At 54.6% G+C, this 27635-nt stretch overlaps 3 protein-coding genes across 7 annotated transcripts in view; 1 reads left to right on the top strand and 2 right to left on the bottom strand.

Annotated features, from left to right (window-relative positions):
* Window positions 1-14473, top strand: part of COL8A2 (collagen type VIII alpha 2 chain) — a 33487-nt gene extending 19014 nt beyond the window's left edge. For both annotated transcript variants that reach the window (XM_038167179.2, XM_072027452.1), the window contains exons 2-3: window positions 4044-4223; window positions 9429-14473. In XM_038167179.2, the coding sequence (XP_038023107.2) occupies window positions 4044-4223; window positions 9429-11350 (2102 nt within the window). In that variant the 3' untranslated portion in view covers window positions 11351-14473. The remainder of the gene's footprint in view (window positions 1-4043; window positions 4224-9428) is intronic.
* Window positions 14474-15020: 547 nt separating this feature from the next.
* Window positions 15021-20556, bottom strand: ADPRS (ADP-ribosylserine hydrolase). The gene is made up of 6 exons (XM_027443799.3): window positions 20245-20556; window positions 19403-19499; window positions 18369-18576; window positions 18078-18262; window positions 17889-17989; window positions 15021-17332 (listed from the first exon to the last, which is right to left on the bottom strand). Exons 1-6 carry the CDS (start codon window positions 20510-20512, stop codon window positions 17040-17042), a joined length of 1152 nt encoding a protein of 383 aa, XP_027299600.1. The 5' UTR covers window positions 20513-20556; the 3' UTR covers window positions 15021-17039.
* An 885-nt stretch (window positions 20557-21441) lies between these two features.
* TEKT2 (tektin 2) lies at window positions 21442-27560 on the bottom strand. 4 transcript variants are annotated; one of them, XM_072027456.1, is made up of 10 exons: window positions 27419-27560; window positions 26542-26714; window positions 26014-26139; window positions 25206-25411; window positions 24944-25087; window positions 24151-24265; window positions 23610-23717; window positions 22765-22908; window positions 22429-22508; window positions 21442-21885 (listed from the first exon to the last, which is right to left on the bottom strand). In XM_072027456.1, the coding sequence occupies exons 2-10, from the start codon at window positions 26695-26697 to the stop codon at window positions 21672-21674; spliced, it is 1293 nt and encodes a 430-aa protein (XP_071883557.1). In that variant the 5' UTR covers window positions 26698-26714; window positions 27419-27560; the 3' UTR covers window positions 21442-21671. The 4 variants fall into 4 exon arrangements, with proteins under 4 accessions (XP_071883557.1, XP_071883555.1, XP_071883556.1 ...); XM_072027454.1 differs by lacking the exon at window positions 27419-27560 and adding an exon at window positions 27200-27408; XM_072027455.1 differs by lacking the exon at window positions 27419-27560 and adding an exon at window positions 27204-27408.
* Between the last annotated feature and the right edge of the window lie 75 nt (window positions 27561-27635).

The raw sequence follows: 27635 nt of genomic DNA, 5'->3' as shown, positions 1-27635 counted from the left end.
GCGAGCGGAGTCTGGCTTCCTACAGCCTCGTGTTGTGTTCCTACAGCCCTCAAACTCCTCCCGCCGCAGCAGCCGCCCCCGGCGCAGCCGTGCCAGCACCAACCCCGCTCCCCTCCTGCTCCCCAGCTCGGCCGCGGGTGTCCCGATCTCCACGGGTGCCAGCTGCCCAAGTGCCCCTGAGGTTGTTATTAACGCAGCGGGGGTTAATTAGCGCAGAGCCCCCAGTTCCGGGGTTAATTTGGCTGCAGCTCCTGCAAGGATCTGAGTGCTACAGATGGACATAGTCGCTGCCCGCTGCCTGTTGGGCGATGCACCGTGCCGTGCCATCCCGTGCCATGCTGTGCCATCCTGTGCCAAGCCATGCCATGTCGTGCCATGCCATAATGTGCCATGCTGTGCCGTGCCAAGCCGTGCCATGCCATGCCAGCTGTGTGCTGGGGCCAGGCACAGCACTCCCAGGGTGTCAGGAAGCTGCGTGCAGATGGGGTGGGGTGTTTTTTTTTTTTTTTCTCGACAAGGAAAATGTTTTCTTGTTCCCTCTGATGAAGGGCGGGCGAGGCTCTGGATCCGTGCGGCGCGTACAGCAGCTTTTGGATCGGATAAGGTGTCATGCATTTAAGGACTCGCCCGTGCCAAGACTCTCCCCGCGCGCTCCTGCGCTGCGCGGCCGAGCCGCTGTGCGATGCCTTTGGCTTTCGCAGCCCGGCCTGCGGAAATAACGTGCTCGCTCCCCCTTTCAATAGCTCACTTTTCGTTTTTGACTCGTTTTATTATTATTTTTAAAGCATGTGTAGCGCAAACCAAATCACCTACCTCCCGCTGGAGACGGTCCAGCCCCGTGTTGAGCTTGGAAAACCTCCCTGCTTTATTTTTTATTGTAAATGACCGGAGGATGGAGCGGCTCGATGGGACACGGCGGCGTCCAAGCCCGCGCCGCCTCCAGCCCACCCACGCGCGCCGGCTGCTCTCTCGGTGCTTTCTCTTCGTGCATTTCGCAGCGGGGTGCCCGTGCCATGCCCCAGGTGCTCCCAGTGCATGGCAGGGGGATGGTGATGGGGACAGGGTGGTGACAAAGCTGCAAGGGGCTCGGGAACTTGGCCGGGGCTGGCATGGCCAGAGGTTTGGACTGGGGACAGCGTTGATGGCGTTTTTACTGCTGGGTTTAAACAAGTTCTCCGCTTTACTGACCTTCAACCGCAGTCACAGATCCCCCGTGGATCACATATATTGACTTAAAAAATAATTAGCGTCGAAGCGAGCGGGTGCTGCGCCCGCCTGCCAGCCCCAGCCTTAACATCGAGAGAGCAGGGGCCGTAAATCAGCTGCGGCCGCGCGAACAAGCCCGGGGCTGTGCGCGCAGGGGAGCGCACGGCTGCAGCTCTCCGCGAGCGGGGCCGTGCCGGGGGCTTGGACACGGGGCCGGGAAATGAAAGCAGAGAAGGTGCCAGGATTGCACCGCCGCTGCCGGATCCGGCCCCCGTGCCGCTCGCCCCTGCCCTCTGCTCGGCCAGCACAAGGCGCAGCCTGTTCCTGGCGCGGCGGGGGCTGCGCTCCCCCAGCCCTGGCGCTGCTGTGAGAACAAGGTGACATTTCTTGTCTCGTTTCTCGTGCTCTAAGTGTGAGATTTTTTTTTTTTTTCGATTTTTTTTTTTCTTTCCCCTCCGGTGCTTTCATTGCGTGCCAGGGGTTTTTAACACGTCTGCTCGCGCGGTGCCAGGGGAGCAGACACTTGCACAGCTAGCGCGGCGGCGGCGCGCTCTGAAGCCGTGCCAGGGGTCTCCGCGCCGGGCCGGCCGCGCACCCGCTGCTCCGGAGCCCACTCCCCGCCGCCAGCCCCTTGGTGGGGGGGGGGGACAACACGGCTTGGCTGAGCCCCCTGAACGCACCCCCTTTATAAACTCTCCGGCCCCATCTGCTCCTGCTGGGCTTGTTTTTCCTGGCCAGGGAGGTTGTGCTCCAACTACTGTATGGCGTGGGGACGGGTAGGGGATGGTGGCTGCTGGGCTGTCCCCATCCCGCGGTGCTTGGGGGCAGGAGGGGCTGTGCCACGGACCTGTGGAGCCCCCAGCAGATCTCCCCTTCTCCAGGTGGGACAAACAAGCCCCCCGTGCCGTCCCTGCCAGCTGCAGATGGTTTGGTCCCAAACCGCTGGCCCTGCGGGATTTTTGGCCCCCCCGGCGAGCCAGCCAGCTCGTGGCGGTGCCTTCAAGGATGGACACATCGCAGGGCTGCTAAGAGTGATTAATTACTTAACGCCGGAGATCTCAGGCATGAAAGAGCCTCTTCTTAGCCATGCTGTGCACACTCGATCCATCAGACCAAACTCCAGACGTTGCCAGTTTATTAAGTCACTGCCTGGGGGCACCGCCTATCGCAGGGACTCCAGCGGCCGGTGCCTGCCTTAAGCCACCTGCGGGGTCCCAGGCCAGGTCTGCGGCCCCACAGCCCCCTTGGGAGGACAGGTGAAGCCACCTGGCCGGATTAATGGAGAGCATGGGCGAGCTAAACCCCATCTGGAGGTGCTCCATGGCCACTTGTCTCGGCCACAGAGCTGGCTGCCTCGATTTAGCACCCGGCGCACAGCGAGACCGCAGCTGGAGCCAAGCTGACTGATTGCCGTGACCACCGTCCCCGTCCCCCTTCTCCCTTTGGCTCCAGGTGCTGCTGATGGTTATGGGGTGTCCCGACACCCGCAGCTCCTCCTGCCCCAACCACCCAGTTGGGGATTGTCCCCGTTGCCACAGCCCCGGTGGCACCTGGCGGCACTTGGGCTGAGCTGTGCTGAGGTGCTGCTCAGAGCAACAGGGAGCATCCCACAAAAGCTCCCGAACCGAGGGGAGGAACAAGCCTGAGCAAAGCTCAAGTGGCAGAAAAGAGAGATAGGAAATGAGGGGAAGGGATGGAGTCAGAGCCAGAGGCACGGGGGTCATTCCAGGTAAGGAAAACAAATAAATAGCTGATTCAGGATTTTGTTCTCCTCTTTTATTTAGCAGAAACCGTATTTTTACAGCTGCAGTCCCTTAAAAACGGGATTTTTTTTTCCCCCTTAAACAGACCCCTGTAAAATAATGCTTCATAAAAATAAGCGTTCCTCTTCTAAACCCCACAAACAATAAGGCCAACAAGGTGCTCGCTCAGCAGGGTCCTGCTCGTGCCCCCAGCCCCGGCAGCACACGAGGCCTCTGCCAACCTGCCAAGCGCTTGCAGCACAGGGAGCAATCCCACGCCAGGGCTCCCTTTACTTAATTTGGTTTAATTAGATTTCAGCTTATTTATTTATTTTCCCCCTCCACGCTGCAGCTTTTTTTTTTTCCCGCTGCTGTTTCAGCAAAAGCGATCCAAGAAATTCCGACCAAATCCCGGCGCGCTGCAGCCCTGTCCCTGCCTCCCCGTCGGGGAGAGGCGAAGGGCTTAATTCTCATTAATTACCACCACGGGTCAATTATTGCGAGGAGGAGGAGAAGAAAAGAATACAACAGCCAAGCTCTTTGGCATCACGTGTTGTTTAAGCTTCTGAAAATAAACGTTCTCCGCAGATCAATCCGTTCGCAGCTCCGCGCATGGGGCTGGCACAGATCATGCTGCTGGAGGAAAGGTGTATTTACAGAGGGTGTTTATTTTAAATAAACAGGCTCTTAAGGCTGAGGCTGCTGCTCCCAAACGCTGCAGCCCTCCCCGGGGCTTTCCCAGCCAAGGGATGGACCCAGCCTTTGCTCTCCGAGCGAGCTCCTGGTGCTGTGCACAAAGCACCGCAGCCAACCCTGAGCGTGGTGAGGTTTGGGCTCCGATCTTGCAGTTTGGGGCTGTCTGGGCAGGCAGGGCTGTGCTTATGGCACAGGATCCGTGCGTTTATCCTGCATCCCCCAACTGGTGCATGTCAGGAAGGGGAATGCTTCCAGGGGCGCAGAGAAAGGGAATTTCAGGTGTCCCCGCTCCCCCAGGACCCTTCCCAGGGCCTTGGGCGCACGCTCCCCGCTGATCCTTGTGGGGCGAGGGGTGGAAATCGGGCTCGGGTCCCCCCCTCACTGCCATTTCGTCCACAGGAGCGGCGCGGGCCAGGATGCTGCCGGACGCCGCGGTGCTGCTGCTGCTGCTGGTGGTGGTCGGCCTTCGCTCGGCGGCGGGAGGAGGAGCGGCAGGATACGCGCAAGTGAAGTACATGCAGCCCATGGTGAAGGGGCCCCTGGGACCCCCCTTTCGGGAAGGCAAAGGGCAGTACCTCGGTAAGGGATGCGCTCAGCATGGGGCTGGGAGGATGGGGGGGATGAGGCTGCCGTAAGACTGGGGCACTGCAGCATCCCGCAGCATCCCACAGCATCCCATAACATCCCACAGCATCCCACAGAATCTCACAGCATCCCACAGCATCCCATAACATCCTGCAGCATCCCACAGCATCCTGCAGCCACCGAGCGCTCCCATCAACCCCAAGCCCCACGGTCAGCCCCCTCCCAGCGGGTGCTGCCCTGCAGATTGCCCTATTTCCCCCCAAAAAAGAAATAAGACCAGGGGATGACAGCATGGAGAGGCTGAGCAAAGCCCTTGCTGGGGCTGGGGGGTTTCCCAGTTCTTGCCCTACTCGCATCCCTTGGGGTGCTCAGTCTGGGTGCTCGTGCACAAAGCAGCCCCACAGCACTTTGCTCTCCTTTTCCTTCTTTTCTGCACATTTTCCAGTGGCTTTGGGGCTCGTGCCCAGGCACGGGAGCCCTGACACTCGCTGCGTCCCTCATTGCTGTTAAACCCAAGTCGTCCCCACAAGGCTTTTTTTTTTTTTTTTCCACTCCTCCACCTATTCCGTTTTCCCTGCCTGCATTTTGCACCAGCTGGGAAAGGAAAGAGGGCCAAGACCCAAGCTGGGAGACCCAGCCCAGCACGACGAGGGTGAGAGAGAGTGATTTCCTCCTCCACACGTGTTAAATCAATCCCCACCAGGCAACATGTGCCGCTCGGAGGGGCAGAGGCGCTGAGGTCATTGCTCAGAGCCGCCAGCCCCTCTGCTGCGCTTCCAGCCGAGCCGCAGCCTTTCAGAACCGCCGGCCCCGAGCTGCCCTGCCTGCACGCCCTGCTGGAACATCCTGCCTGCACGCCCTGCTCGCACGCCCTGTCTGCACGCCTTGCCTGCCTGCACGCCCTCCTTGCACACCCTGCCCACCCTGCAGCACCCCAGTGCCCGCCTGGGGTTCCCTTTGTGCCCTGGTGCTGAAGCTCAGAAGGGTCCCCATCAGATCCCCAAAGCTGGGGGTTATTACCCTGTGCTAATTACACACCCCCTCTGTAAAATTAAAGGTGTTGAGTGTGGCTGGGGATCTCCGGCACTTCTTGGCTCGTCTGCCAAGGGAGCCCCCAGCACCTCCATCAGGTGCCCGTGGCTGTCGTCACATCCCAGGCAATTTCAGCACATCGAGGAGGGGGCGGATGGGGGGCACCGAGCCCTCTCCCTGGCTCCCACACGGTGCTCCCACTGCTCTCCTGCAGCCAGCAGCAGGGGATGGGCAGCACCATGGGATGGGGCAGGTCCCTAGGGTGCCCGGTGGCTCTGCTGCAGGCGGTGCAAGCATCACGGGGACCCCCCCCAAAGGCTCTCCGAGACCCAGACCCTCCTGGGAGCTGAAGTCTTGGCTCTGGGAGGAGAAACCGGAGAAGTTTTGGCTGCCGGTGGCTGATTTACTGCCGGGCTGAATGGCTTATCAGGAGTTCAGCTCAGCACATATGTCAGAAAACACACAGCAAAACCTGGAGCCGAGGCGCGCTCGGAGCCCCCCCTCCGCTCCCTGCCCCCTTCCCAGCTGTTGTAAAGCTGCTCCCTGAATCCCAGCCAGAGACAAAACCTTCCAGCGCAGCCTCACCAAAGAGCAGCGTTTCAGCTGCTGATGGGCCGGGATTCAAATATCTTCTCCCTGCTGCTTTTCCTTTTTTTTTTCCTCCTTCTTCCTATGCGTCTGAGCGGCTCGTGCTGCCTCCGAGCCTGCTGGCCGTGGCGAAGCAGTGAGTGCTGATGCAGGCTGGGCTGCTGCAGGGCAGAGCAGCCTCACAGGGTGAAAAAGGGCAGAGAGCACCCGGGGAGCTCCCGCTGAGGCTGGTGGCCCCGCTGTAGGATGGAGGAACGGGACCCTAGTGGCCCATGGGGAAAATCGGGCAGGGGGCCACACGAAGCCAGCCGGGGATGCCGGTGCCTCCCACATCCCACCCAGCTCCCAGCTCTGCTTAACCTCCCCTTGGCAAAGCAAATCCCTGCTGGCCCCCTGCCCTGCTCGGGGCTCTCAGCTGACTCGCCGCGACGGTGCAGGGCTGTGCCAGGCCCCCGCTGCCCCCTGAGCCACCAGGACCCCTGCAGCCCACTGCTGCTGCCCCAGGCTGGCCCCAGGGGGGCTGAGACCCCCGCCTGGGGGGCTAGAGCCAGCCCCAGGGCTGCAGGCCCTGCCTGGCCTGCTGGTGCCATCTAGTGAGAAGGACAGGGCTGCTTTCCTTGGGGTGATGGATTGATTTTTCTGCACCCAAACTGGGCTCCTGGCTGCGCGGAGGCAGCTCTGGATGGCTGGCAGCAGGGCTGGGTGCTCACCCTGTGCCTGGGCTTCATCGCTCCTTTCCAAACATCCTATCTTCCCAAACACATCCCTCCTGCCCAAACACATTGAGCTGAGCTGTTTTAAGGCCACTGGGAAGTCGTAGCCCCATGGACAGCCCCATCCACCCTCCTGCCCCCAGCCCCACAGAGAGCATGAGGCCTCTTTGCCCATCCGTCCCCGCAGAGCAGGGATGCTGACAGCATTTAAGCAGACACTTGCATGGTTGGGTTTATTTTGTTTTGGTTCAGAACGTTCATGGCTCTTCTATGCATGACGGCTGTCCCAAAGGCCCTGCCTCAGCAGCCCCCAGCTCTCTGCCACGTGTGGGCCGTGCTCAGTGAGGCGCCCGGGGCTCCCCCTGCAAGCGGCACGGTTTTAGAGGAAAAACATGGTTTTACGAGGGAAATAGGCCTGGACTGCCAGCAGACAGGCACAGCAGGAGCAGCTGGGGCAACCAGGCCTGCAGCACCTTGGCTCGGGGCACTGGTAGGGTGCTGGATTCCTCCTCCTGGCGTGCCGAGGGCCCCATGGGGACGAAGGCAGCACTGAGGGCTGCAGGACCCACGGGGCGATGCCCACACTCCCCAAGAAGCTCCCTAGTGCCAAGGAGAGGGCTCACGGAGGCCATGCCTGCCCCGTCCCCTCCCCGCTGCCCCAGCTGGCTCTTTGCGTTAGCATTCGGGGCAGCTTTGTTCATGCTTCGAGGGGAACACACAACCCCATGCTGCTGCCGTGAAACGCAGAGCTCGGAGACATGCGTCTGTGGTAAGACATGGTCTTTTGAAATAGGATACCGCCGGGGCTGCAGTGGCCCAGTTTCTCCCTGCTAACGTCCCCGGTTTGGTTTTCCCGTCTGCTTTTTTGGCCGCCTGCAAGTTGGCAGCTCGCGCCTGGCGTGGTTCTTGCGCTGCCTGGTGTGAGTGTGTGCGCACACTTTTCCCTTCCTTCGTGGGCTCAGCTGCGGAGCCTTGTTCTGATTCCATGCAAAATGACCTAGAAAACTAATTCTTTTCAAACCATTGCAAGAAAAGAAAAAAAAAAAAGAAAAAAAAAGGGGGGGGGGGAAGTGGAGGAGGAGAAAACACATTGAAATAATTTTCCGGAGAAAAATTTTTCCAGAATTCAAACCCCAGAAATCTGCTTCGGTGCAATGCTTCACGTCTCCCTTCCCTTCTTTCCCACACCGTTTTCTGGGGTGAGGAGCAGGAGGCTCGCAGAAATCCAGTGGCAGTGTCATGACAGACAAGTATTTCCTTAATCCAGGCTGCCAAGTGACCTCTGTTACAGCAGAGGAGGAGTGGGCCAGGCTTTGATATGTAGATAAGCTGTGAAAATGTTTCCATTACCGAAAGAAAAACAAGCAGGCACCAGGCCTGGAGATGGCCAGAGCTAATTGCTGAGCTGGGAAAGGTGAAGCTGCTGCGGGTGCGCTGGGAGCCGTGCCTGCTGCTGCTGCTGTTGTGCTTTACACGTGTCCCAAACCTCCCCTAACCAAATCCTGTTGATTAAAGACACCAAAGGTGGGCAGGTGATGGTGCTACGGGTGCTTTGGGAGCCCCTCAGCCTCCTCCAGCAGCACCAGGCTGGGGCACGCAGCGCCCAGTTCAGCTCTGTTTTTCCTTGGGTTTGGTTAAATTTTGCCCGAGGCGTTGAGGCCCTTTCCTGTGCCCTTCACCTTTCTCACCGTAGCCCCGTTTACAAAGGCTGCCAAGCCTTTCCTTCATTTCGAGCTTCCCAAAAGAGAGCTCATGGCATTTGGTGTTTCTCACCCATTCCCTGCCTCACGTGGGAAGCGACACCCTGCCTGGGCTGGCCTCAAAGCCTGATTTATGCTCACGTCTGCGCTTTTCGCGCTGAGCTGCGGTGGGCATGTAATCTGGCTCGCCTCGGCTTTGTAGTCTCTCAGCCCATTAGTTTCTTTCTTATATCCGTTTGCAAAAGACCTCTATAAATTCTTTAAATGTCAAGTGGTTACGGCCTGTTCCCAGCTGGGCTGACTCACTTGGATGCAACCGAGGTTGCGTTTCCCTCGCAGCTATTGGCTTTTCCTCCCTCCTCAGCGCTTTTTTCTTTGTAAGTTTTTCTCTACCTCGCTGGACACGGGAGCTGAGCCAGAGAACGCCGCTGGCATGTCTTAACGGCTACACGAATCGCCTCCCTGGGCTCTCGAGTACACGCAAAAGGTTTCTTTTTAATCCCAAAGGAGACAATCAAGCATAGGTCTCCGGGGCCCTGGCCTCACGGGATGGGGTAGAGGGATTATCTCCAATCCTGGTATCCTCCGTTGCCAGCTGAGCCCAGGCAGCAGCGGCCGAGTCCCACGCTGCTTTCGAGGCTGCTGGGAAGTGAGGCAGCGGGAGGTTTGAATCCAGCTCCTAAAAAAAAAACCCCACAGCAGGTCATCACAAAACAGCGCTGCCAGAGCCGACAGTAATTGCCGGTCTTGTTGACACCCTCTGCGGAGGGACAGATGGAGCAAGGCTTCAATTAGTGCCTTGGGCTCTGGCCAAGGTCTGGCCTCAAGTCTGCTGATGTGGTGGCCCAGGAAGCCACCGTGACCACGTTTAAATAAAACCATTTCTGGAGGAGGGCAGGCTTGCAACGACCTGGTTGAGGGGGAGGCTCCTGCTCTGCGCAGCCATGCACTCGCTGCAAAATAAATGTTAGCTGCTGACCTGCTGAGGTTTTTTTCCAGCCCCAGCACTGACAGTGGCTGCCTTTGGCACCGCATGCTGCTTGGGGGGGGGGGTGTCACTGCAAAATGAAGGTGCTGCTGGCTGCAGGCACCTGAACCCCATGGCTTCACGTGTCCTCAGCCCACCGCTGCCCCCAGTAAAGCTCTGCGGTCTCCTCTCTCCACAGACATGCCGCCGCTGCTGCCGATGGACCTCAAAGGGGAGCCAGGACCTCCAGGGAAGCCCGGCCCCCGCGGACCCCCCGGCCCCCCTGGCTACCCAGGAAAGCCAGGCACGGGGAAGCCGGGCATGCATGGCCAGCCTGGACCTGCTGGGCCCCCCGGCTTCTCAGGCATTGGGAAACCCGGCATCCCAGGACTGCCTGGAAAGGCGGGGATGAAGGGGATGCCTGGAGCCAAGGGTGAACCCGGCATACGAGGAGAGCAAGGACCCAGAGGACTGCCCGGCCCCCCAGGGCTACCGGGGCCAGCCGGCATCTCAGTCAATGGGAAACCAGGCCCCCAGGGTGGCCCAGGGCTGCCAGGGTTTCGGGGTGAGCCTGGCCCAAAAGGGGAGCCTGGTCCCCGCGGAGAGCGAGGGATGAAGGGTGAAAATGGAGTGGGGAAGCCAGGGCTACCGGGACCACGGGGGAATGGGGGCCCTCCTGGCCCTGCAGGGCCCCCAGGGCCTGTCGGCGTTGGAAAACCCGGCCTCGATGGCCTGCCGGGTGCGCCGGGGGAGAAGGGCGACATGGGGCCCCCAGGTGGGCCGGGGGTCAGCGGGGAGCCCGGCCCCGTGGGGCCGCGGGGGCCTCCTGGCATCGATGGGATCGGCATCCCGGGGGCAGCGGGGGTGCCCGGCATCCAGGGCCCTATGGGACCGAAGGGAGAACCAGGCATCCGCGGCCTCCCCGGTTTGCCGGGCCCAACGGGCTATGGGAAGCCAGGCTTGCCCGGCCTCAAGGGAGATCGTGGCCAGCCTGGGGTGCCAGGAGCCATCGGTGATAAGGGGGAACCCGGTGTCGATGGCGAGCCGGGTGAGCCGGGCCCTGCGGGTGTCATCGGGCCACCAGGGCCACCAGGGTCCATGGGCCTGCCAGGCAAGCATGGGCTGCCCGGCTCCAAGGGCGATGTGGGGCCCAGTGGGCCCCCGGGAATGCCAGGGATGCGCGGTGACCAGGGCCCGAATGGCTTCGCAGGGAAGCCGGGAGTGCCGGGAGAAAGGGGTCTGCCCGGCTCACAGGGTCCCCCTGGCCCAACGGGCCCAAAAGGGGAACCGGGGTTCATCGGTCTCCCAGGGGTGCCGGGATTAACGGGCGGCCCTGGGCCAAAAGGGGATGGTGGGATCCCTGGGCAGCCGGGGCTGCGGGGCCCCTCCGGCATCCCAGGCTTGCAGGGACCCGCGGGTCCCATGGGGCCCCAAGGGTTGCCAGGGCTCAAAGGGGAGCCTGGGCTCCCTGGGGCTCCTGGCGAGGGGAAAACGGGCGAACCTGGCATGGCCGGCCCCATCGGCCCTCCAGGAATGCCAGGAACGCCGGGGCTGAATGGGCCGCCGGGCCCACCGGGGCCACCCGGGCCGCCGGGAGCACCGGGGGTGTTTGACGAGACCGGCATCGCGGGGCTGCACCTGCCCGACGGAGGCGTGGAGGGTGCCGTGCTGGGGAACGGCAAGCCGGGGAAGCCGCAGTACGGCCGAGGAGAGCTCTCCGCCCGCATCGCGCCCGCCTTCACCGCCATCCTCACCTCTCCCTTCCCGGCGTCCGGCATGCCGGTCAAATTCGACCGGACTTTGTACAACGGGCACAACGGCTACAACCCGGTCACCGGGATATTCACCTGCCCCGTATCCGGCATTTATTACTTTGCCTACCACGTGCATGTCAAAGGGACTAACGTTTGGGTGGCGCTTTATAAGAACAACGTGCCTGCCACCTACACCTACGACGAGTACAAAAAAGGCTACCTGGACCAAGCCTCGGGCAGTGCCGTGCTTGAACTCAAGGAGAACGACCAAGTCTGGGTACAAATGCCCTCGGACCAGGCCAACGGGTTGTACTCCACAGAATACATCCACTCCTCCTTCTCCGGGTTCCTGCTTTGCCCCACATAACGGCTGTAGGGCGCGTTTCCTTTTCACCCACTTTAGCCATAAACTGTCTTTTTTTTTTTTTTTTGATAAAAAAAAAAGAATTAAAATTAATACAAAACAGAAAAATCACTGGGAAGAACGCGCAAGCCGTTGTCGCGGGACCTTGCTTCACGCTGTTTGATCCATGAGTCAAGAGGGTAATCAGAAAGGAGACGACTTTTCTTTCTTTCTTTCTTTTTTTTAGGGGGATAGAGAAGGGAGGGAGGGAGCAACTTCCTCGGTAAAGTGTATTTGGAATAAATTTTACCCTAGTGACTGCACATCAAACACAGGAACTCGCTTGGGATGGCAAGGATCTGGCTGTGCAGAACATCGCTCTGCAGCCCAGGGAGGGGAGTCTGGAAGACCAGACCCCCCTGGCCTGTAATCAAGTGCCCTCACTTCCTATTCGGAGCACTAGTCAAATAAATACAGCTGTTGTAATGGATGGTGTATTTGCTAGTCAACACAGAGGTCCTAGGCACTTAAGACAAATGCATACAGCACCGGAGATCCTTGATGGATTGAGAAATTTCCTTCCCAACCCATCAAGTGCCCACGTTTCGGGCTCCCTGATGCTTATTTGTTTAGACTGTGCTTTGAGGGGGCCTGTCTTACTCCAGATTCAGTGTGGTTGGATTTATAAACAGAGAAAGTGGAACACTTTGCATAAGCACCTTCTTATAGTAAGTAAATATTATTTTTTAGCCTTCCCCCCCACCCCACCCCCAATCATCTTTAGGAATAAAACCATCCAGGCACTGCTTTTTGGGAGGACGACAGCCAGCCTGGTCCAGAGCCGATCAGGGAAGCTGGGACCCCTGTGATGGACGAACAACGATCCTCCCTCTTGTGTTAATTCATCTCCTGGGCTTGCCCTGTCCCGTACATTTCTTTGCAGTCCAAAGACTTGACCTCACGAGCGTGTCATTCTCTGACGACGCGGGGATGGCACAAAAAGCCTGGCTTACAGTGCTGCTGGCCTGGTGTGACGGAAGGTTTAGTTCTGCTTTCTTCCAAGTGCCTCTTACGGACAACCTGCTTTCACTGCCTCACTACTCCAGGATGTGTAAGCTTTCATATTGGTATTTTCCCCCTTCTCCGGGGACCTTTTTATTAAGAACCAGTGATAACTCTTTAACTTCCCATTCAGTCGTTTTACAACGGTGCTATTACCTACTTAACGATTTATTTACAAGTCTAGTGCAATATGTGTCTGTAAAAGCGCGCCGTTCCGGGTGCCAATCTATGACAGGTTAAAAAAAAAAATCACATTTGTCTGTTGTTACCACTTTTTGTCTCTCCAATGCTTGAAACGTCATCGACCTAAATATGAGCTACAAGGATTTGGGGAAGGAACGCGCGGATTCTGACCACTTGGCTGCTCTGTCCTTTGCTAAAGGGAGTGATTGAGCTCTGCTGCTTCGCGGATTTTCTCATGGTAGGATAGTGATTGCCAGCCGCACTTAGAGTGAAGCAATTCTTCTCATCCCAGGCAAGTAGCACGCTGCTGAAGTTACCCCATGAGTTATACTGCGTGTCCCCCTACCGGGGCACATCCCTGAGAAAATGGCAACGATTTGGTCACCAGCTGAGCAACTCTTACCCTCACATTTTCCTAAAGCCTACTCCATGGCCAAAGAGAAGAGATGTAGCAGGAATGGGACTTGGGATTGTTCTCCAGATTGACTGGACAAGATATTTAAACAACTTTTTCTGTTATTTTTTTTTTCCTTTGGTTGTTTTTTTGTTTTGTTTTTCTGTAAGCCTGTCCCGTCTTTCTGTCTCTTGCCATCCAGGGCTTCCATTTAGAAACACCCCTATCCCTGAAATTAAGAAACACAAAAGCCTAAAATTGAAAGGCCAGCACTTGAGCTCCTGCCCTTCTGGGGCTGGCATCCCTCCACCAGGATGATTTGACTCCACAGAAAGCTGCAAGTTGTGACGTGAGGAAGTTCTCTCAAGTTGAAACGCAGCCTGGGCGCTTCTGATCCCACTGGACGTTTTTAATTCCTGAGAGCAGGGAGGTGCCACGGCCACTTGGGTCCCGATCCCAGCTGGAGCAGGAGCCATACAGACAAGCAACCCTAAAATTAAAAGTGGAAGCTCGCTTTCTTCGAGCCCAGCCTTGGGAGGAGGGCTCTGGGACGAAGCCTGCGTCTCCTTTATCGAATTTTCTGTCCTGTGGAGAACAGCAACAGACTGGAGCTGGCAGCACGGGACCCCCACTGGGGTCTCGCTCCCTCCGCCAGGCAGCTCTGCAGCGGCGGGGTGGCGATGTGCACACTACCTGCAGGAGGGTCCGCAGCTTCCACGTGCTCCCAGGGTGGAAGCATAGTCCTTTTCTTCAACAACACCATTTATTTATACTGTGCTCTAACCTACGTTCGATCTCGTTTTGTTCTGTGTTGTTTTATTCCGCTCTTCTCGTTCTAGCTGGCAAAAAAAAAGCGGCGACAAAAATACTCGCTGTAACCAAACCGAGTCAGTAACTTGTTCAGTGCTGTAGATATTGTTTTGCATTTCCACTTTCCCTTCACGTGCAGAGCATAAACCATAATCAACCTTTTGCAGCTGTATAACCTGTTACATTTACACAGTAATTGAAAGGCAGAGAGATTACATGCACATAGGCTAGGAAAAACGATGCACGGGACGAGGGAGGCTGTTCACTAAACCAGATATCGTCAGGAAGATTTTTTTTTCTGGAGTACTGAGTACGTGATATTCGCCAGCAGAAGGAATTATTTTCTGTCGTGTGTGTGAGCGCATGGGATTTTGGTTTCAATCACAGTAATAAAAAAAAAAGGTTGGGTTGGATGAAGTATGTCTATTTTTAATTATGAAAACTGCATTACAACATGCATTTTTATATACAAATTCTTACTATTTTTTTTAAATTTGCCTCTAGTATCTTCATTTCTAACCTAGTATATAGAGGTTTTTAGTTTTGTAAATACTTATTACATGCACTGTCTGTCATAGTAAAAGTTGGTTTAAAATGCACTCTTTTTGTGATCAGAAACTGGCCTTGTCTTCAGAACTAAAACTACAGTACTTGATTGTATTGACAAACCATCAATAAAACTTATTGTATAAAAGGTAGGCTCAGCTGTGCCTTTGTCCTACTTACCTTACCCTTCACTCCTTTGGACAGAAGGCCCCCCAAAAGCTGCACGTGCGGGACATAAAAACACCTACAGGGCAGACCCTTATTAGAAGGGCACGAGCTGACAGCTTCCTTACGCTCCCCACACACTTGCCACCAACTCCTGATGAGCACAGCCTCACCTGGTCCTGTCCCTGGCACCTCTGATACCCACAAAATCCGTTCACAGGGGTGGTGAGGATTATGTCCTCTCCTAGCAGAGGAAACAGGAACACTGCAGCACGGCCTCCAGGCAAATCACGTTTCACACACACGCTTTCAGTGTATGTTTTCCCAAGTCCAGCTTCAGCTAAATGACGAGGATTCTTTAAAACAGCTACAAAACCCTGGCAGAAACATAAATAAAGCCATCTAATTGCCCAGAAGCCTGACCAGCTTTGTTCTCCAGCTCAGGAGGCTGAGGTCAGATGTTCCCCAGGGCAATGTCATGCCTGAAGCCCAGAATCAACTTTGTGACTTTAAGGAAAAGACAGGAGCAGTGGCTAAATAACAAAGAGAGCTGCATGATTTTATTTCTTTCCAAGAAAGTCAGAGCTGAGTGTTTTGGTATGCATTTAAATTCTGGCCTAAAATGAGCTGTATTTTTTAAACAGGAAACTTCTGTTCTTCATGAATTCCACACATTTAAAATTATAAAGCTCCTTTAAAGGGAAAATACCTTCTTTTAAATAACTCTGTGAATACGTCGACATCTCTGGCAGAAAAACGTGAAAAACCTGACATTTTACACCTCGGATCTGCAGCACAATATACAAAAGACCAAAATTCCACATGTTCTCAGAACAAGATATTCATTTATACAAGGAAAACCCATTAAAGCATCACACAGAAGACTGGCACTTGAAGGAAGCAGAGTACAGGAAAGCCTGGAATGACTATCACGAGCAGATTTTCCACACGTGCATGCGGTCTGACACACACAACAGCCATGTGCCGCTATCAGAAGGGAGTGAACTCCATTCGTGTACAACGTTCACTTCCTGGTGTTACAAGAAATACTAGAGAGAGAACACAGAACTACACTGCCACATTCAGATTTACAAACATTTCCATATGATGACTGCTTGCCTCTTTTGTTTTTAATTATTGGAAAACCCTTTTCAGACGTGCCATACACAAGCTGTTATTATTCCCTTTCTGACCAGCTCCATTTGGCAAAGGTTTTAAACTTGAAACCCTGGAACAACACAGCTTTGCTAGAATATTCTTGCCCCCCCCAGTACCAGCCTCAAACCCTGAAATTCTTTTAAACTCTGCCAAGTTCTCTCCCAATTAACCTTCTTTCCCCTTTATTTTCAGATGATTCTTACAAAGTAGTTTTAAAGCTATGAGAATTAGCTCCTGCTTCCTGCTGAAGTCATTTTTGTCGCTGACTGCAGCAGGAGCAAGAATTCAATCCTTGTGTGACGCTGGGTTTCATGATGTACCTCCACCCCCAGATTTAGATAGCAATCTCTTGGTGCTCTGGACATAGGTAGGACAGGATTAAAAATGCAGGGTGAAAGGATTAGGAACTAATGAAATGCCTGCAGAAATGTGAAAGTCAGTGACATAAAGGAACACAAAATGTAATAAATCAGGACAGCATCAGGCAGATTGCAGAGCACAGGACACCAAAGGGACAATAATTAGTTATGCCTTCTTCCAGCGGTAACAATGAGCCTACTGGGATTCTGTCTGCATGCACCAAAGGCAGTTCATGGAATCACAGAATGGCCTGGGTTGAAAAGGACCTTAAAGATCATCTAGTTTCAACCCCCCTGCTCAGTGTGTTGCTAACCACTGGAGCAGGCTGCCCAGAGCCGCATCCAGCCTGGCCTTCAATGCCTCCAGGGATGGGGCAGTTCTTAAAATGCCACTAGCTATGCAGAGAAATCCCTTCTCCAATCTCTGGCACTTTTCATTTTGCTTTTACTGTAGTGAACCTCCCTGTGAGGTCTGTTCTCCTGCATCCTCACTGCACAGTACAGGTGGGAAGCATCCTGCCAGGCGGGATATCCTCCAGGCTCTCCCTCCCCTCTCGTGCTGCTCTGATGACTCCCACCCACAGCCTTTAGCTGGTCAGTAGAGAACAAATCAGTGTTTCAAGAGGGGTGAGCAGCCTGTGAGAGCCACTGCTTGACAGCGCTAACAACTGAAGTGAAGGCCACGGCGTACAGAGCAAAACAGCAAAAGAGTCAGTGGGTTCAGACACCCACCCAGCAGTGACAAAGTGACATAGTGGCAGGAACTGGGACAAAGCAAGAAGCAGAAATCTTATGAAAACTAGACGCTCCTGTACTTCAGAGGAGAGGCACGCCACTGTCCAAGGCGCCGCATGCAGCCATTTCCCAGCTGGAAGGGCACGTCCCGTCTCTTCAAACCCCTCGGCTCACAGCAGATGTCTCTCCGATGGAGGCTCGCCGGTGTCTGCAGATGGCAGGGATCCCCCCCAAACTTTCTGACCAGAACAGCAGAGGTGACCACCTGCTTTGCCTTCTGCACACAAGCTCCCCTCGGGGCTCAGAGCCGCTGGCAGTACAGTTCATACAAGCTATTTGCCAGCTTCTGCGTCTCTTGAAAAGCTTCACAGCTCTGCTCCCAGCTCGGGGGTATCTGTTCCTCACCATAATAAGCCCCTGCAATGGCTCCTGCCATGGTGGCAATGGTGTCTGTGTCTCCACCCAGAGAGATACAGTAGATGATGGTCCTCTGCAGGTTGCTGTAGTGTTCAGGAATATCTGGGTCTGCTTCCATACAGCGCAAGAAGGAGTAAATTGCAGTAGGGACAGACCGCAAAGCTGCGATGCCATTGCCTGTTAAAAAAAAAACAACAAGCACAATGATCTTTAGTGCTGCAGAACACTCCGGTCTTCTTTCCCACACAAGTACCTGTTCCCTTTTCATTGCAACATCCTAACACCCCATTGCCAGTTACTTTCTGTATTAGTTTTGCTGATTTTATCACGCCAAAGAGCAAAATTAAGTTTGCAGAACACTCCCCATGTTCACCACTACCACTGCCACCCCGGAGACCAAATCACAGCCACACCAGCATGGGCTGGCAGTACTCATCCAACACGAAGATCTTACAGCCATTAAGACAAGAGGTCTTAGAATATTAAGAAACTTTACTCAAGATAGTTTTTTCTTAGTCAGATTTTTTTTCCCAGCAATTCAGGGAGAGAGTCACAGGGTCAGGACTCAGAGAATTACTGCCTGGAGAGCACACGCAGCCTTTCCAGCACACGCAGTGCCTGGCAGGCAGCAGGGGCCAAAGTGGTAGCCTGGGGGAGGACAAATGACCCTGGCTTACTGAGTCGGTCCTCCTTCCAGCTCTTTCCTAACACTAGTAGTAAGAAAGGTATTTACCTAATTCAAACAATACATCATCTTTGGGAACACTGCTGAGCTCCAAAAATTCTTTTATTTTCTTCAAGCGCCTTGAAAATGGTAAGTCCTCAAATCCCAGCCTGGAAACAAAAGCACAATGAGGAAGAGAGACTGAAAAGCCAGAACAAACTGTACACAGCAGTGTTAGTGCTCCTCACAGCTACTTACGCTCGGGCATCAGTAAGAGACTTATCATCTGCTTCTATGTCTTCCATGTGGCTAATCAGCTGCTCAAGGAAGGTTTCCTTGCTGAGCTCTCCCTGCAGGGCGAGATGCACCGCCAGGGCCTGCAGAATGGCCCCGTTGTAACCCAGGGAGTTGGCATGGGTTAACTCAGCACTGAGCTTTGCAAACTGCAAAAGAAAACACATAATGAGCAAAACTGAGAGACCATGGTGGGACCTGCCTGCCTGCAGGGAGTTGCAGGGCCAGGGTGCCCAAAAGGGCCAAGAATCATACCTTCTTTACATCCTGAACATCAGAATAGGCGAGTGAAATGCCTGCCACCCTCATGGCACCGCCGTTTCCATAGGAGCCTTTTCCATTAAACTGGGCTCTTGCAGGTTCAAACACATCATTGCACTTGGGGCTCAGGAGCTTCTTGAAGACGTTGACAACTGCCATCCCGTAGCCCCTGTTGGGTTCCTTCTTGTATTCCTCAGCAAACCTGCCGTGGTCAAGAAAGCATCAGTTACACAGGTGAGAAAGAATACAAGAGATACTCGGTCTGTTACTGAAGTTGCAAAGGGTTGTAAAAGGCACTTCATAGGGTGAATTAATAGCACATGGACAATCCAGTGACAGTCACGGTTCAACTGATTCACTTCTGCATGCAAAGAATCTCACTCCCAAAAATTGGTGTGAAAGGAGGAAAGGGTGTATAAACATCATCTTTCACAACCCACTTGTTTCCCTCTCAACTTTGCTTTGAAATAGAAGCAAACTGGAAACATTTCCCTGGGTCACAACCACAAAGAAAGTCTTTTGTTCAAGTTCAATGGAAGTGTTTTCTAAACAAATAAATGCTCTCCCCTAAGTGGAACCAAATGCTGCCAGGGCTGTGGATCCAAAAGGGAAATGGATCATAAACAAGCTGAAGCTGACCTCACTAATATTCGCTAACTAAATTAAGGGAAGTACAAACATAAATAGCAACAAATTAACATGAAAGGAAATGCTTCTGAAATGTCTGAGCATTATCTTTTACAAAGGTGGGTAAATGCACACGGCTGCAATACAGAACGGTAAAACAGCACATCCCATACTGCTTCATTTCAAAGCTAACGATGCTGTATGTTCCAGGACAGCGCTAAGCACATAATGAATTACAGGATTAGCAATCACTCTTATCTTCTCCACAAATTAACAATGACTTTGCCTTAGCCCCCGCCCCCTTTTGCAGAAAATTACAGTGATTGCTTCACTTTAAGAAAGTTTTGCCATTGCTAGTGAATGTCAACACCCTGGCCTCAGAAGCTGGCTGCAGTCCTTACCTCTTGGCCATGTCAACTTCGTCAAACTCCCTCTTGGCCAGCAGAGACTGCACCACAGACCTGCTCATGGCCGTGTCGTCTGTGTATGAAAGCGTTTCTAAAATAGAAGGTCAAAACATAACTTGAGCGCCCAAGGGCAAGCTCCCGTCCTTCTCAGCTCCCAGCTCTTCCCTACTTTCCAAGGACCCCCTATCTGCATAGTTGGAGTTAAAAAACTACCAGAAGACCGACAGCAACTCACGCTCACTGCCGACGGCCATCAGAGCAGCGAGGCACAGAGCATGAGGGATGCGATCACAGCAAGAACGAGACAAAAAGCATTTTGAGACAAATAAGATCCAAGACAAAATGTTTGGTGTTTCATAGGCACAGACGGACAAGTCAGAGATGCCTCTTTCTTGGGGAGTTTACAGCATGCACTGACAAGCAGAGAAGATAAAGCACTGCTGCATTTAAGTTATATAGCAATAAAATCGTGCCACTGAGGCACGGCGATGCTCCTGCACCCCAGTTTCACTCAAAAAACATCTGAGGGCCCTCAGCTTCACCTCCATGCCCAACATGTGCACGGGGGCCAGGACACGGCCACAGGGAGCTGGGCACTGCTTCAGCAAAACCAGCCCTAAAGGGAGGACCCCAGCCCCAAAAGGGGGGCTCCGAGCACTAAAGGGGGGACCCCAGCCCCAAAAAGGGGGACCCCAGCCCCACAGCACCAGGGTCCTGCACCCAGGCAGGGCTGAAGTACCCCAAGCTCCCCACGGTTGGGGTCTGCCCGGTGCGAGGGGATCTCGGGGGGCTCCCTCCCGGGGCCGGTCCCGGTCCCCCCCCGCCGTTCCGCCCACCTCTGCGGGCGCTGCCGGGCGGTTCTCCCTCACCGGCCGGCCCGGGCGCCGGTTCCAAGCCGCGGAGGAAGCGCAGCAAGTCGGGCAGCTTCACCACGCTCCTGCCCTCGAAGACAGCACCGAGGCAATCGCCCAGCAGCGCCCCGGCCAAGCAGCCCCGGAACCGGGCGGGACCGGGCCGAGAACGAGCCGCGGCCGCTGCCACCGGAGACCGACCCGAGCCCGAGCCCGAGCCCGGGCCAGACCCGGAGCCCGCCGCCGCCGCCATTTTGTCCCGCAGCGCCTCACAGCCGGCACCAGCGGCCCCTGGCGGCCCGGAGGGGAGCGCGCTGAGAACCGGGGGCTGCGCTTGGGGGCTTCACAGGGCCCCTGGGGCTGCCCATGGGATCACAGAATCAGTAGGGTTGAAAAAAGCCTCCAGGATCACTGCTCCAACCACCCCCTACACACTGACCGTGTCCCCAAGCACCACGTCCAACCTCTCCCTCAACACCCCCAGGGACGGGGACTCCACCACCTCCCTGGGCAACCCGTCCCAACGCCTGAGCGCTGTTGCTGAGGAGAAATGTCTCCTCATTGCCAGCCTGAACCTCCCCTGGCACAACTCGAGGCCGTTCCCTCTGCTCCTGGCACAGTTCCCTGGGAGCAGAGGCCGACCCCAGCTCCCCACCCCTTCCTCCCAGGCAGCTGCAGAGAGCAATGAGCTCTGCCCTGTCCCTCTTCTCCACCAGCAGCAGCAGGCTGGAGGACGTTATTCCCAGATGGCCACTTTATCTCCCTGTGCTAATTTTTCCTCCATCCCCTCATGAAGCACACAGGGCTCCTTCCCCCTAGGAGCAGTGCCCAGGGGGAGCGCGGTGCTCAGCGCCTCGCAGCACACCAGGAGCAGGACCTGCACCTCGCCCTGCGTTGGATTAAAACAAGGCTGCTGGCACGCGAGGCAGAACGGACTCTGGCTCTTGTTCGTGTAGCTTGTGTTAGCTCTGCAGGGCTAGCAGGCGGGGGGAAATCCCAAGCCAAACTTTAATCATTAAAGGGAGCAGATTCGAGTCAGTGCACCCAGAGAGCAGATGTGGCGCGCTGCCACCATTACACAGTCCCTTTTCAGAGCCCAGCCTCGCACTTTGAAGGACTTAAAACACTAAAGAGCCCAGATGGATTCAATCATCACGAAATGCTTCCAACACTGTCAGATGACAACTGCTCTTGGGGACAGACTCTTTATTGTTTATAATGCTCCTTGGAGTGCAAGAGGCTATAAACATCATGCAAGGGGACAGACAGTTATATAACAAACTAAGGAGAGAGAGAGGGAGGAGAATTACATTATCCTAACATGACACAGATGTCCGCTTTCCCTACTACGGAACTGAGTCACTGGTAGCTCTCTCTTCGGCGTGGCTCGTTGCACAACACTCCCCAGCACGCTAAGCCAACTCCAGCTGCCCGTTCTTCAGTGGGGAGGGTGCACGGTTTGTGGTCCGGTTGAAAGTGTCGACCTCTGGCACAAATTTCTCGGCAGGAACCACGAGTTTTCGCCGGCTATCCATACACTTGTTGTCCAGCACCAGGGAATTGGCTTTGTAGCCAATATCTGTCTGGATGCGGTAAAGCTGCCTGTATAGAGCGTCCAAGGCATCCCTGAGAACAAGCACAAGTGAGAGGATTTGGGTTCAGACACTGTATTCACATCTCAAGTTGGACAGGAAACACCCAACTTCCCACTTTCTGGCAGCAGAAATAGCTGTGTAGCATTTGCCTTTGCATAAAGAGCTAATGCACCAGATACTTCTCGGTGCATAGCAGTAGCATTGTTTGTGTCTGTGAATAGCAAGCCCACACGCTGCTCCTAGATTGCAGCACAGAGATGTGCACCCTGGGAGCCCTGTGCCAGCACAGAACAGCACTTCTATTTCCTCCTTCACTTTTCACCCACTTTTTTTTTCCCTTTTAGAACTGCTGATTAAGCCTGGTTGCAGTCTGAGTGCAGGCAAGGGCCGTGGGAACCTCATCCAGCCTCCCACCATGCAGACCTCCAGGCCTTGCCTGCTCCCCCGCTGCCCAGTGAAGCATCCCTCCAAGCCCAAAAAACATTTCCACTCTTGCTCTAAACAGACACAAGCTCCAAAATGCAGCTCCTGCCCAATGCTGGGCCACCATCGCTACAGAGAGCAGAGGACTTACTGTGCCTCTGCCAGCTTGAGCTTGAGCGCGCGGATGATTCCCTCCAGCTGGTGGACCTCATCTGTTAGCCCGTACTGGACCTGCAAGGTGGGGAGGGAGTCAGTCGTGGCAGTTAATGGGACCAATGTGCTGTTTTAGAAAGGCCACAGTTCTCGTTCCCCTGCTAGCCCAGCTGGGACATTTATTTGCTTGCTTTGCTGTGTGCCTGTAGGAACTGTTGCTCAGTCCCTCTGTAATTTTCTCCAAAGCACAGCCACGCTTCTCAGACTCACGCAAGCACCCCAGTTCAGCTCCCCCATCCCTGCTGGCAGGATGTGTGCCAGGTGAGGCTGGTACCTGATCCCGACAGAGCTCCACGTTGGGCCGATACGTGCGGGTCTCCAGGCGGGTGTGTGCTACTTTCAGATCTTGCATTTTCCTTCGGAGATCTTCCTCCAGCCGTCGGATGTCTTCTTCCATCTCAGCGATTTCCTCCAAGGTCTAAGGATAAAGATGTGTACCGTGAGGGTGATGATGATCAGCCACAGTTCCCTTCCCTTAGGGTATAGGCTGGAAAACAGCCCCCACACAACCTGGGCTTTTACTGTGCTGGGAATGGATTTTAAAACAAGGGCTTCTGAGTGTTGAACCCCTCTGCTCATACATCAGGCTCCTTACACAGACCAGGCATGGTGCTGCGGTGCTTTATGGCCACAGTGGTTGAGACCAGGGGTGAAATAAAAAGGCCAAAACGTGGCAGCACTGCTGGGAAATGCCAGAACAGCAACAGTGATGACAGAGGAAGTTTGGGTGTTGCAGAGATCACACATGTGCCACTTAACAGCTTTTGTGGGGAACGATCTTTATATTTAAAACAAAACCGAGACAGATTTATAGGCAGCCTCTCTCTCATAGTTGTGTTCCCCTGCAAGTGCAGGATCAGTAGGGAAAAGCAGACTTTTGCCATCACAGATTAATGGGATGGATAAAAATCCAAGGAATAGAAGAGCATGCCACGGTTTAACAGAGCCTTTCTTGTAGCAGGGAAACCCCTACCCATCTCTGCCCCCCCTTCTGTCAGACCAGGACACGTGAGCACAGCAAGGAAGCGCTCAGACCGAGTAGCATTCCAGGTAACAAACAGCCTTTGGATTCAATTCCCACCCAAAGCTGTGGTTGATGACCAAACAAGCGCCACTTACATTTTGCTCCTGCCATTTCAGCTCATCGTAGGCTCTCTCCATGTCTCTAATCCTCTTGCGCAAGGCAAACTCTGTAGCTACACGCTGAGCCTCCAGCTCGTTGTTGGTCTGAAGAGAGAACAGTCTGCAGTCACACACATCCCGAATGGCTCTCCCTCACAGCAGCTGACAATGTGGCCATCACATGAGACGTGTGAGGTTGGGACAAGCCTATAAACAAAACCATTGGGGTTCTGGCAGCTGGAAGGACCCCCCGGCATGCACATGCAGGTCATGCAGCCCCCTGTAGCCAAAAGGCACGGGAATGATGGACTGGTACCAGTCTTCCAGGTTGCTGAGTCTGTTGCAACCTCCACAGCACAATCAAACCCCCCTTTTAAGGGGGTTAAGTTTGAGGGCAACTGCTCTCAGCAGGGTGTGTGGGCTGATGCTCTCTTTTCCAAGACTCCCTTTCCCTGGTCACAGCACACAAACCCATTCTCCCACGCTGGATCCCACAGAACTTTGGCACCACTGATTCCCAACCAAGGGACTAATTTACCTGGGCAATGGCAAGCATGATCACTTCTCGGAGCTTAGTCGAGGCTTTCATTTCTGCCTCAGCATGATCCTTGTTGTATTGGCTATTCTGCTCCCACTCATCAACTGCAGTCGATCTGTGAACAAATCAGTTATGAAAATAAGTTGTGTGTTTGCAAGACAGTTCAAAAGGAACCACCTGCTGCAGGCCAAGAAGGCTTTCTGCAGTGCAAAACGATTCAGGAATTCTGGAGGTCACATCCTGTCCGATCCCCTCAGTGCACCAGCTGGAGCTTGCTACCCCACAGCTCCTGCACCAAGCCCAACATCTGCTCAAACTGGGGACACATCCAAAGCATGCTATGAAATGCCAAGCAAGAGAAAAATGTGCAACAGCTCCCCCATAAGCTGTGCCAAAGGCTGATACCATACTACTCACTGTCATCTGTAGCCAAGTAGCAGGGAGGCAGGGCAGCAAGCTTCCCTGGTTTTGCAATGACGATTTAGATAACACGTTCACCGTGCTCCCATTTTCCCCTTTACCAAGATGCTGTTTATTTATCTGACAACGATGGCGTTACAGGCTAGGTATGCTCTGACATCCTGAAAAATCTGATAGCACCAGTACCCGTCACTAGCAATCAGCCCACTACAAGCATGGATTCAGTTTTCATCTCCCTAAAGGCTGTGGCTTCACGTTCCAAGAGCCACAACAACCCCCAGCAGCCAACTCCTGTTCTGAGCTCTCTCAGTAACTCAAGACTCTTTCAATCACTAGCATGGATTTGGCCCCCAAGGGCAAGCTCTTTACTTACCCGTTTGGGACACGCGTTGGGTTGACCTTGAAGGAGATATTGGGAGAGTTCACACTGAGGGATAAGCACACGCGATCTATTTCCAACGCTTCCATCTTGCCTCGGTGGTCAAAGCTCAGCTGCTGGCGAGCTTCCTGGAGGTGGCTGCAGGAAGCAAGGCTGGAGTCAGTGGGGAGCATGCAGACAAGAGAGGCAGCTCCCCACTTCAAAATCACAACCCCTGTCATCTTTTTAAAAACGAGCGATGCTTTGTTTGACTCACCAGAGCTGCTCAAAGGCTTCATTCACCCTCTGCTGCAGTTCTCTCTTGGCCTTGTCTATCACCTTCACCTCCTTGTGCAGCTCGTCCTCCACAGGGTCCCTCACCACGTCGATGGCACGGCGGCTCTCACGGAGTGTCAGGCACTCAATAGCAACGTCCAAAGACAAGTTCTTTGCCTGGAGGGCACGTTCTGCTGCTTCCTTCACCTGGAGGGAGAAGCTAGCTGTGTGAGGGGGGTGGAAGAAGAAGAAAGGAAGGGAAACCCACCAATGCCCTTGGTAGGAGGGCATTTCCACTGCTTGTATCTGCAGTTCTGGAACCTCTTAGCAAATCTGGAATGAAAACTGTGGGAGCTGAACACACCAGTCCTCTACGCCTGTTCTTCACACCAGGAGTCACACCTTGCTGGGGGCTAAGGGCTCCAAAAGGAGCAGCCCGTGGGTTTAGAACCAAAAGAATCAGAGACACATCCCACTGCTACTCTCTATTTAAAATCAAACGTTTTCAAACTAAGGCCTTAACATACTGCTCACTAAGCTTCAGAGCTCTTAAAAAAAAAAAAAGAAAAAAAAAAAAAGAACACGTGCATGCAATGCACAGCTCCATAAAATGGCTTAGCTCAGCCAAGAACACACTGGCTCGCTTTCCAGGAAGTCATTTCATCAGGTATTGATCCCAGTGTACCTGTGATAAGCCCCCACCTTGGACACCATATGGGCTTGCCCACTGCAGAAGACACAGATCAATTATTTAACATCCCATGTTAAAAGCGTAGGTTGATTTCCAGCCATCTGTCTTCCCAACATACTTTGGCTAAGGCATCGATTTCCTCATCTATGTCTGCAAGGCATTTGTCCAGGGTCTCTTTCCATCTGTTCACACTGCTGATACGTTCAGTCAGGCGGGTTTGGTTGTCATGTTCATCCCATTTCGCCTGGAATTAGAGTAGAAATGCCATGAGTTGGTTTCTTTTGTTTATTTTTTTAAACTGAAATCGTGAAACTTGCCGAAGCCTTTTCCTGGATTCAGAACTGACAGACCCCTCGCAGAGGTGTAGCATTGTCGTTTGGTCAAACAGCCACCTACACAAGTGGGGAGCACAGAAAACAACACAACTTGCAAGGGCTGTGAGAATCACACCCTGGGAGCTCATGACAGCACACATATCACTGCACATAAATATTTAATTACTTCCTGTGAGCATATTTAGGAGGTTTCCAGGAGGTAAACCCCTCTACTCTCCCCTAGTTTGTACAATGGGATCTAGACACCTTCCCACACTCCTCAGCCTGCTGTTCTGACAGCCCCAGGAGCAGCTGAGCTGCTGAAGGCCCACCTGGTTGTTGGTTTCGTTGCGGAGAGCTCGGGTTTCCTGCCGGACTCGGTGGGAAGCCGAACGCTGGCTTTCGGCATCGGCTGAGATGAGGTCGGCGTTGGTGTGCCAGTCCGGCACAGTGAACCTCTGCCCCGGCTTCACGCTCAGCGTGGCCATCTCGCCAGAACAGGCGACTGCAAGGGAGCAGAAAATTAACATTTATTCACAGAAACACACTAAATGGAGACGCACGGAAGCAAAATTTGCCTCTGGGGAAGGGTAAACGGAGCTGCCCTCCTGGGCCAGGAGGAAAGCCCCTCCAACCTGTGGCTCCCCGGGGAGCAGCGCTGCTGGCAGAGCCAAGGAGCTGCCCCTGGCACCACCTCTCATTTACGGGGCTGGGACAGCGCAGCCGCTTCCATCAGCGGCTCTGCTTCTGTCACTGTTGCCTAGGCTCTGCCCTGGCAGCGCTCTCAGGGGACTCGGAGGCTTCGCAGGAGCTGTATGGCTCACCGCCGTCTTCATGATCTGAGGATTACTGAGGGGGCTCAGAGCAGCTCCAGGGGAGACCACAGCTCCACCACAGCTCCTGAGGAGACCGCAGCCCCTCAAACCGTCCTCAAACCCCGCCATCCACCAGATCTCTGAGGGCACGCGACCATCCCAGTGTAATAAACACCTACCCCCAGCCCCTTGAGGCAGCACTGAAGCCCCCCAACCCCGCACGACCCTCAGGGGCACAGGGCTCGGAGACCCTCCGGGACCCCGCAGCTGAGGGGAAGGCACTGGGGCAGGGCCCCCACAGCCATCAGGGGACCCTCAGAGCGGTGCTGCCCAGCCTCAAGGCAGCCTCAGGGCTGCTCCCCTCAGGGCCCAGGGCCCTCCCTTGCCCCCTCACCGCCGCCACCGCCGCTCCCCGTTCCTGGCCCGTGTGCGGCCCCGTTGCTATGAGGCACCGCCACCCCTGGGGCCGTTACCGGGGCGAAGCTTCCATCTTCCTGTCGGTTACTGCAGGAGTTATGCTCCAACACAACAAAAAGCAAAAAGCAGGAATTTATTATTATTGATATTTGTTAAAGGGGAAGCCCGAGGGACAGGCGTGGCAGTGTGGAGAA

This window comes from Anas platyrhynchos, chromosome 24 (assembly GCF_047663525.1).
Source record: "Anas platyrhynchos isolate ZD024472 breed Pekin duck chromosome 24, IASCAAS_PekinDuck_T2T, whole genome shotgun sequence".
Lineage (NCBI taxonomy): Eukaryota > Metazoa > Chordata > Aves > Anseriformes > Anatidae > Anas > Anas platyrhynchos.
Note: the sequence above shows the minus strand (reverse complement) of the source record. Positions and strands in the feature narration are given on the sequence as shown.

What these genes read in the sequence shown, in the direction of transcription:
- ADPRS (XM_027443799.3), bottom strand. Translation starts at nt 20,512, where the DNA reads ATGGCGGCGGCGGCGGGCTCCGGGTCTGGCCCGGGCTCGGGCTCGGGC. An exon ending in ATGTTCAGGATGTAAAGAAG is followed by an intron (nt 18,263 to 18,368) that starts GTATGATTCTTG and finishes TTTCTTTTGCAG; the next exon opens with TTTGCAAAGCTCAGTGCTGA. An exon ending in TGATGTATTGTTTGAATTAG is followed by an intron (nt 17,333 to 17,888) that starts GTAAATACCTTT and finishes TTTTTTTAACAG; the next exon opens with GCAATGGCATCGCAGCTTTG.
- TEKT2 (XM_072027456.1), bottom strand. Translation starts at nt 26,697, where the DNA reads ATGGCCACGCTGAGCGTGAAGCCGGGGCAGAGGTTCACTGTGCCGGAC. An exon ending in GAAGCCTTTGAGCAGCTCTG is followed by an intron (nt 25,088 to 25,205) that starts GTGAGTCAAACA and finishes TGCTTCCTGCAG; the next exon opens with CCACCTCCAGGAAGCTCGCC. An exon ending in CCAACGCGTGTCCCAAACGG is followed by an intron (nt 24,266 to 24,943) that starts GTAAGTAAAGAG and finishes ATTTGTTCACAG; the next exon opens with ATCGACTGCAGTTGATGAGT.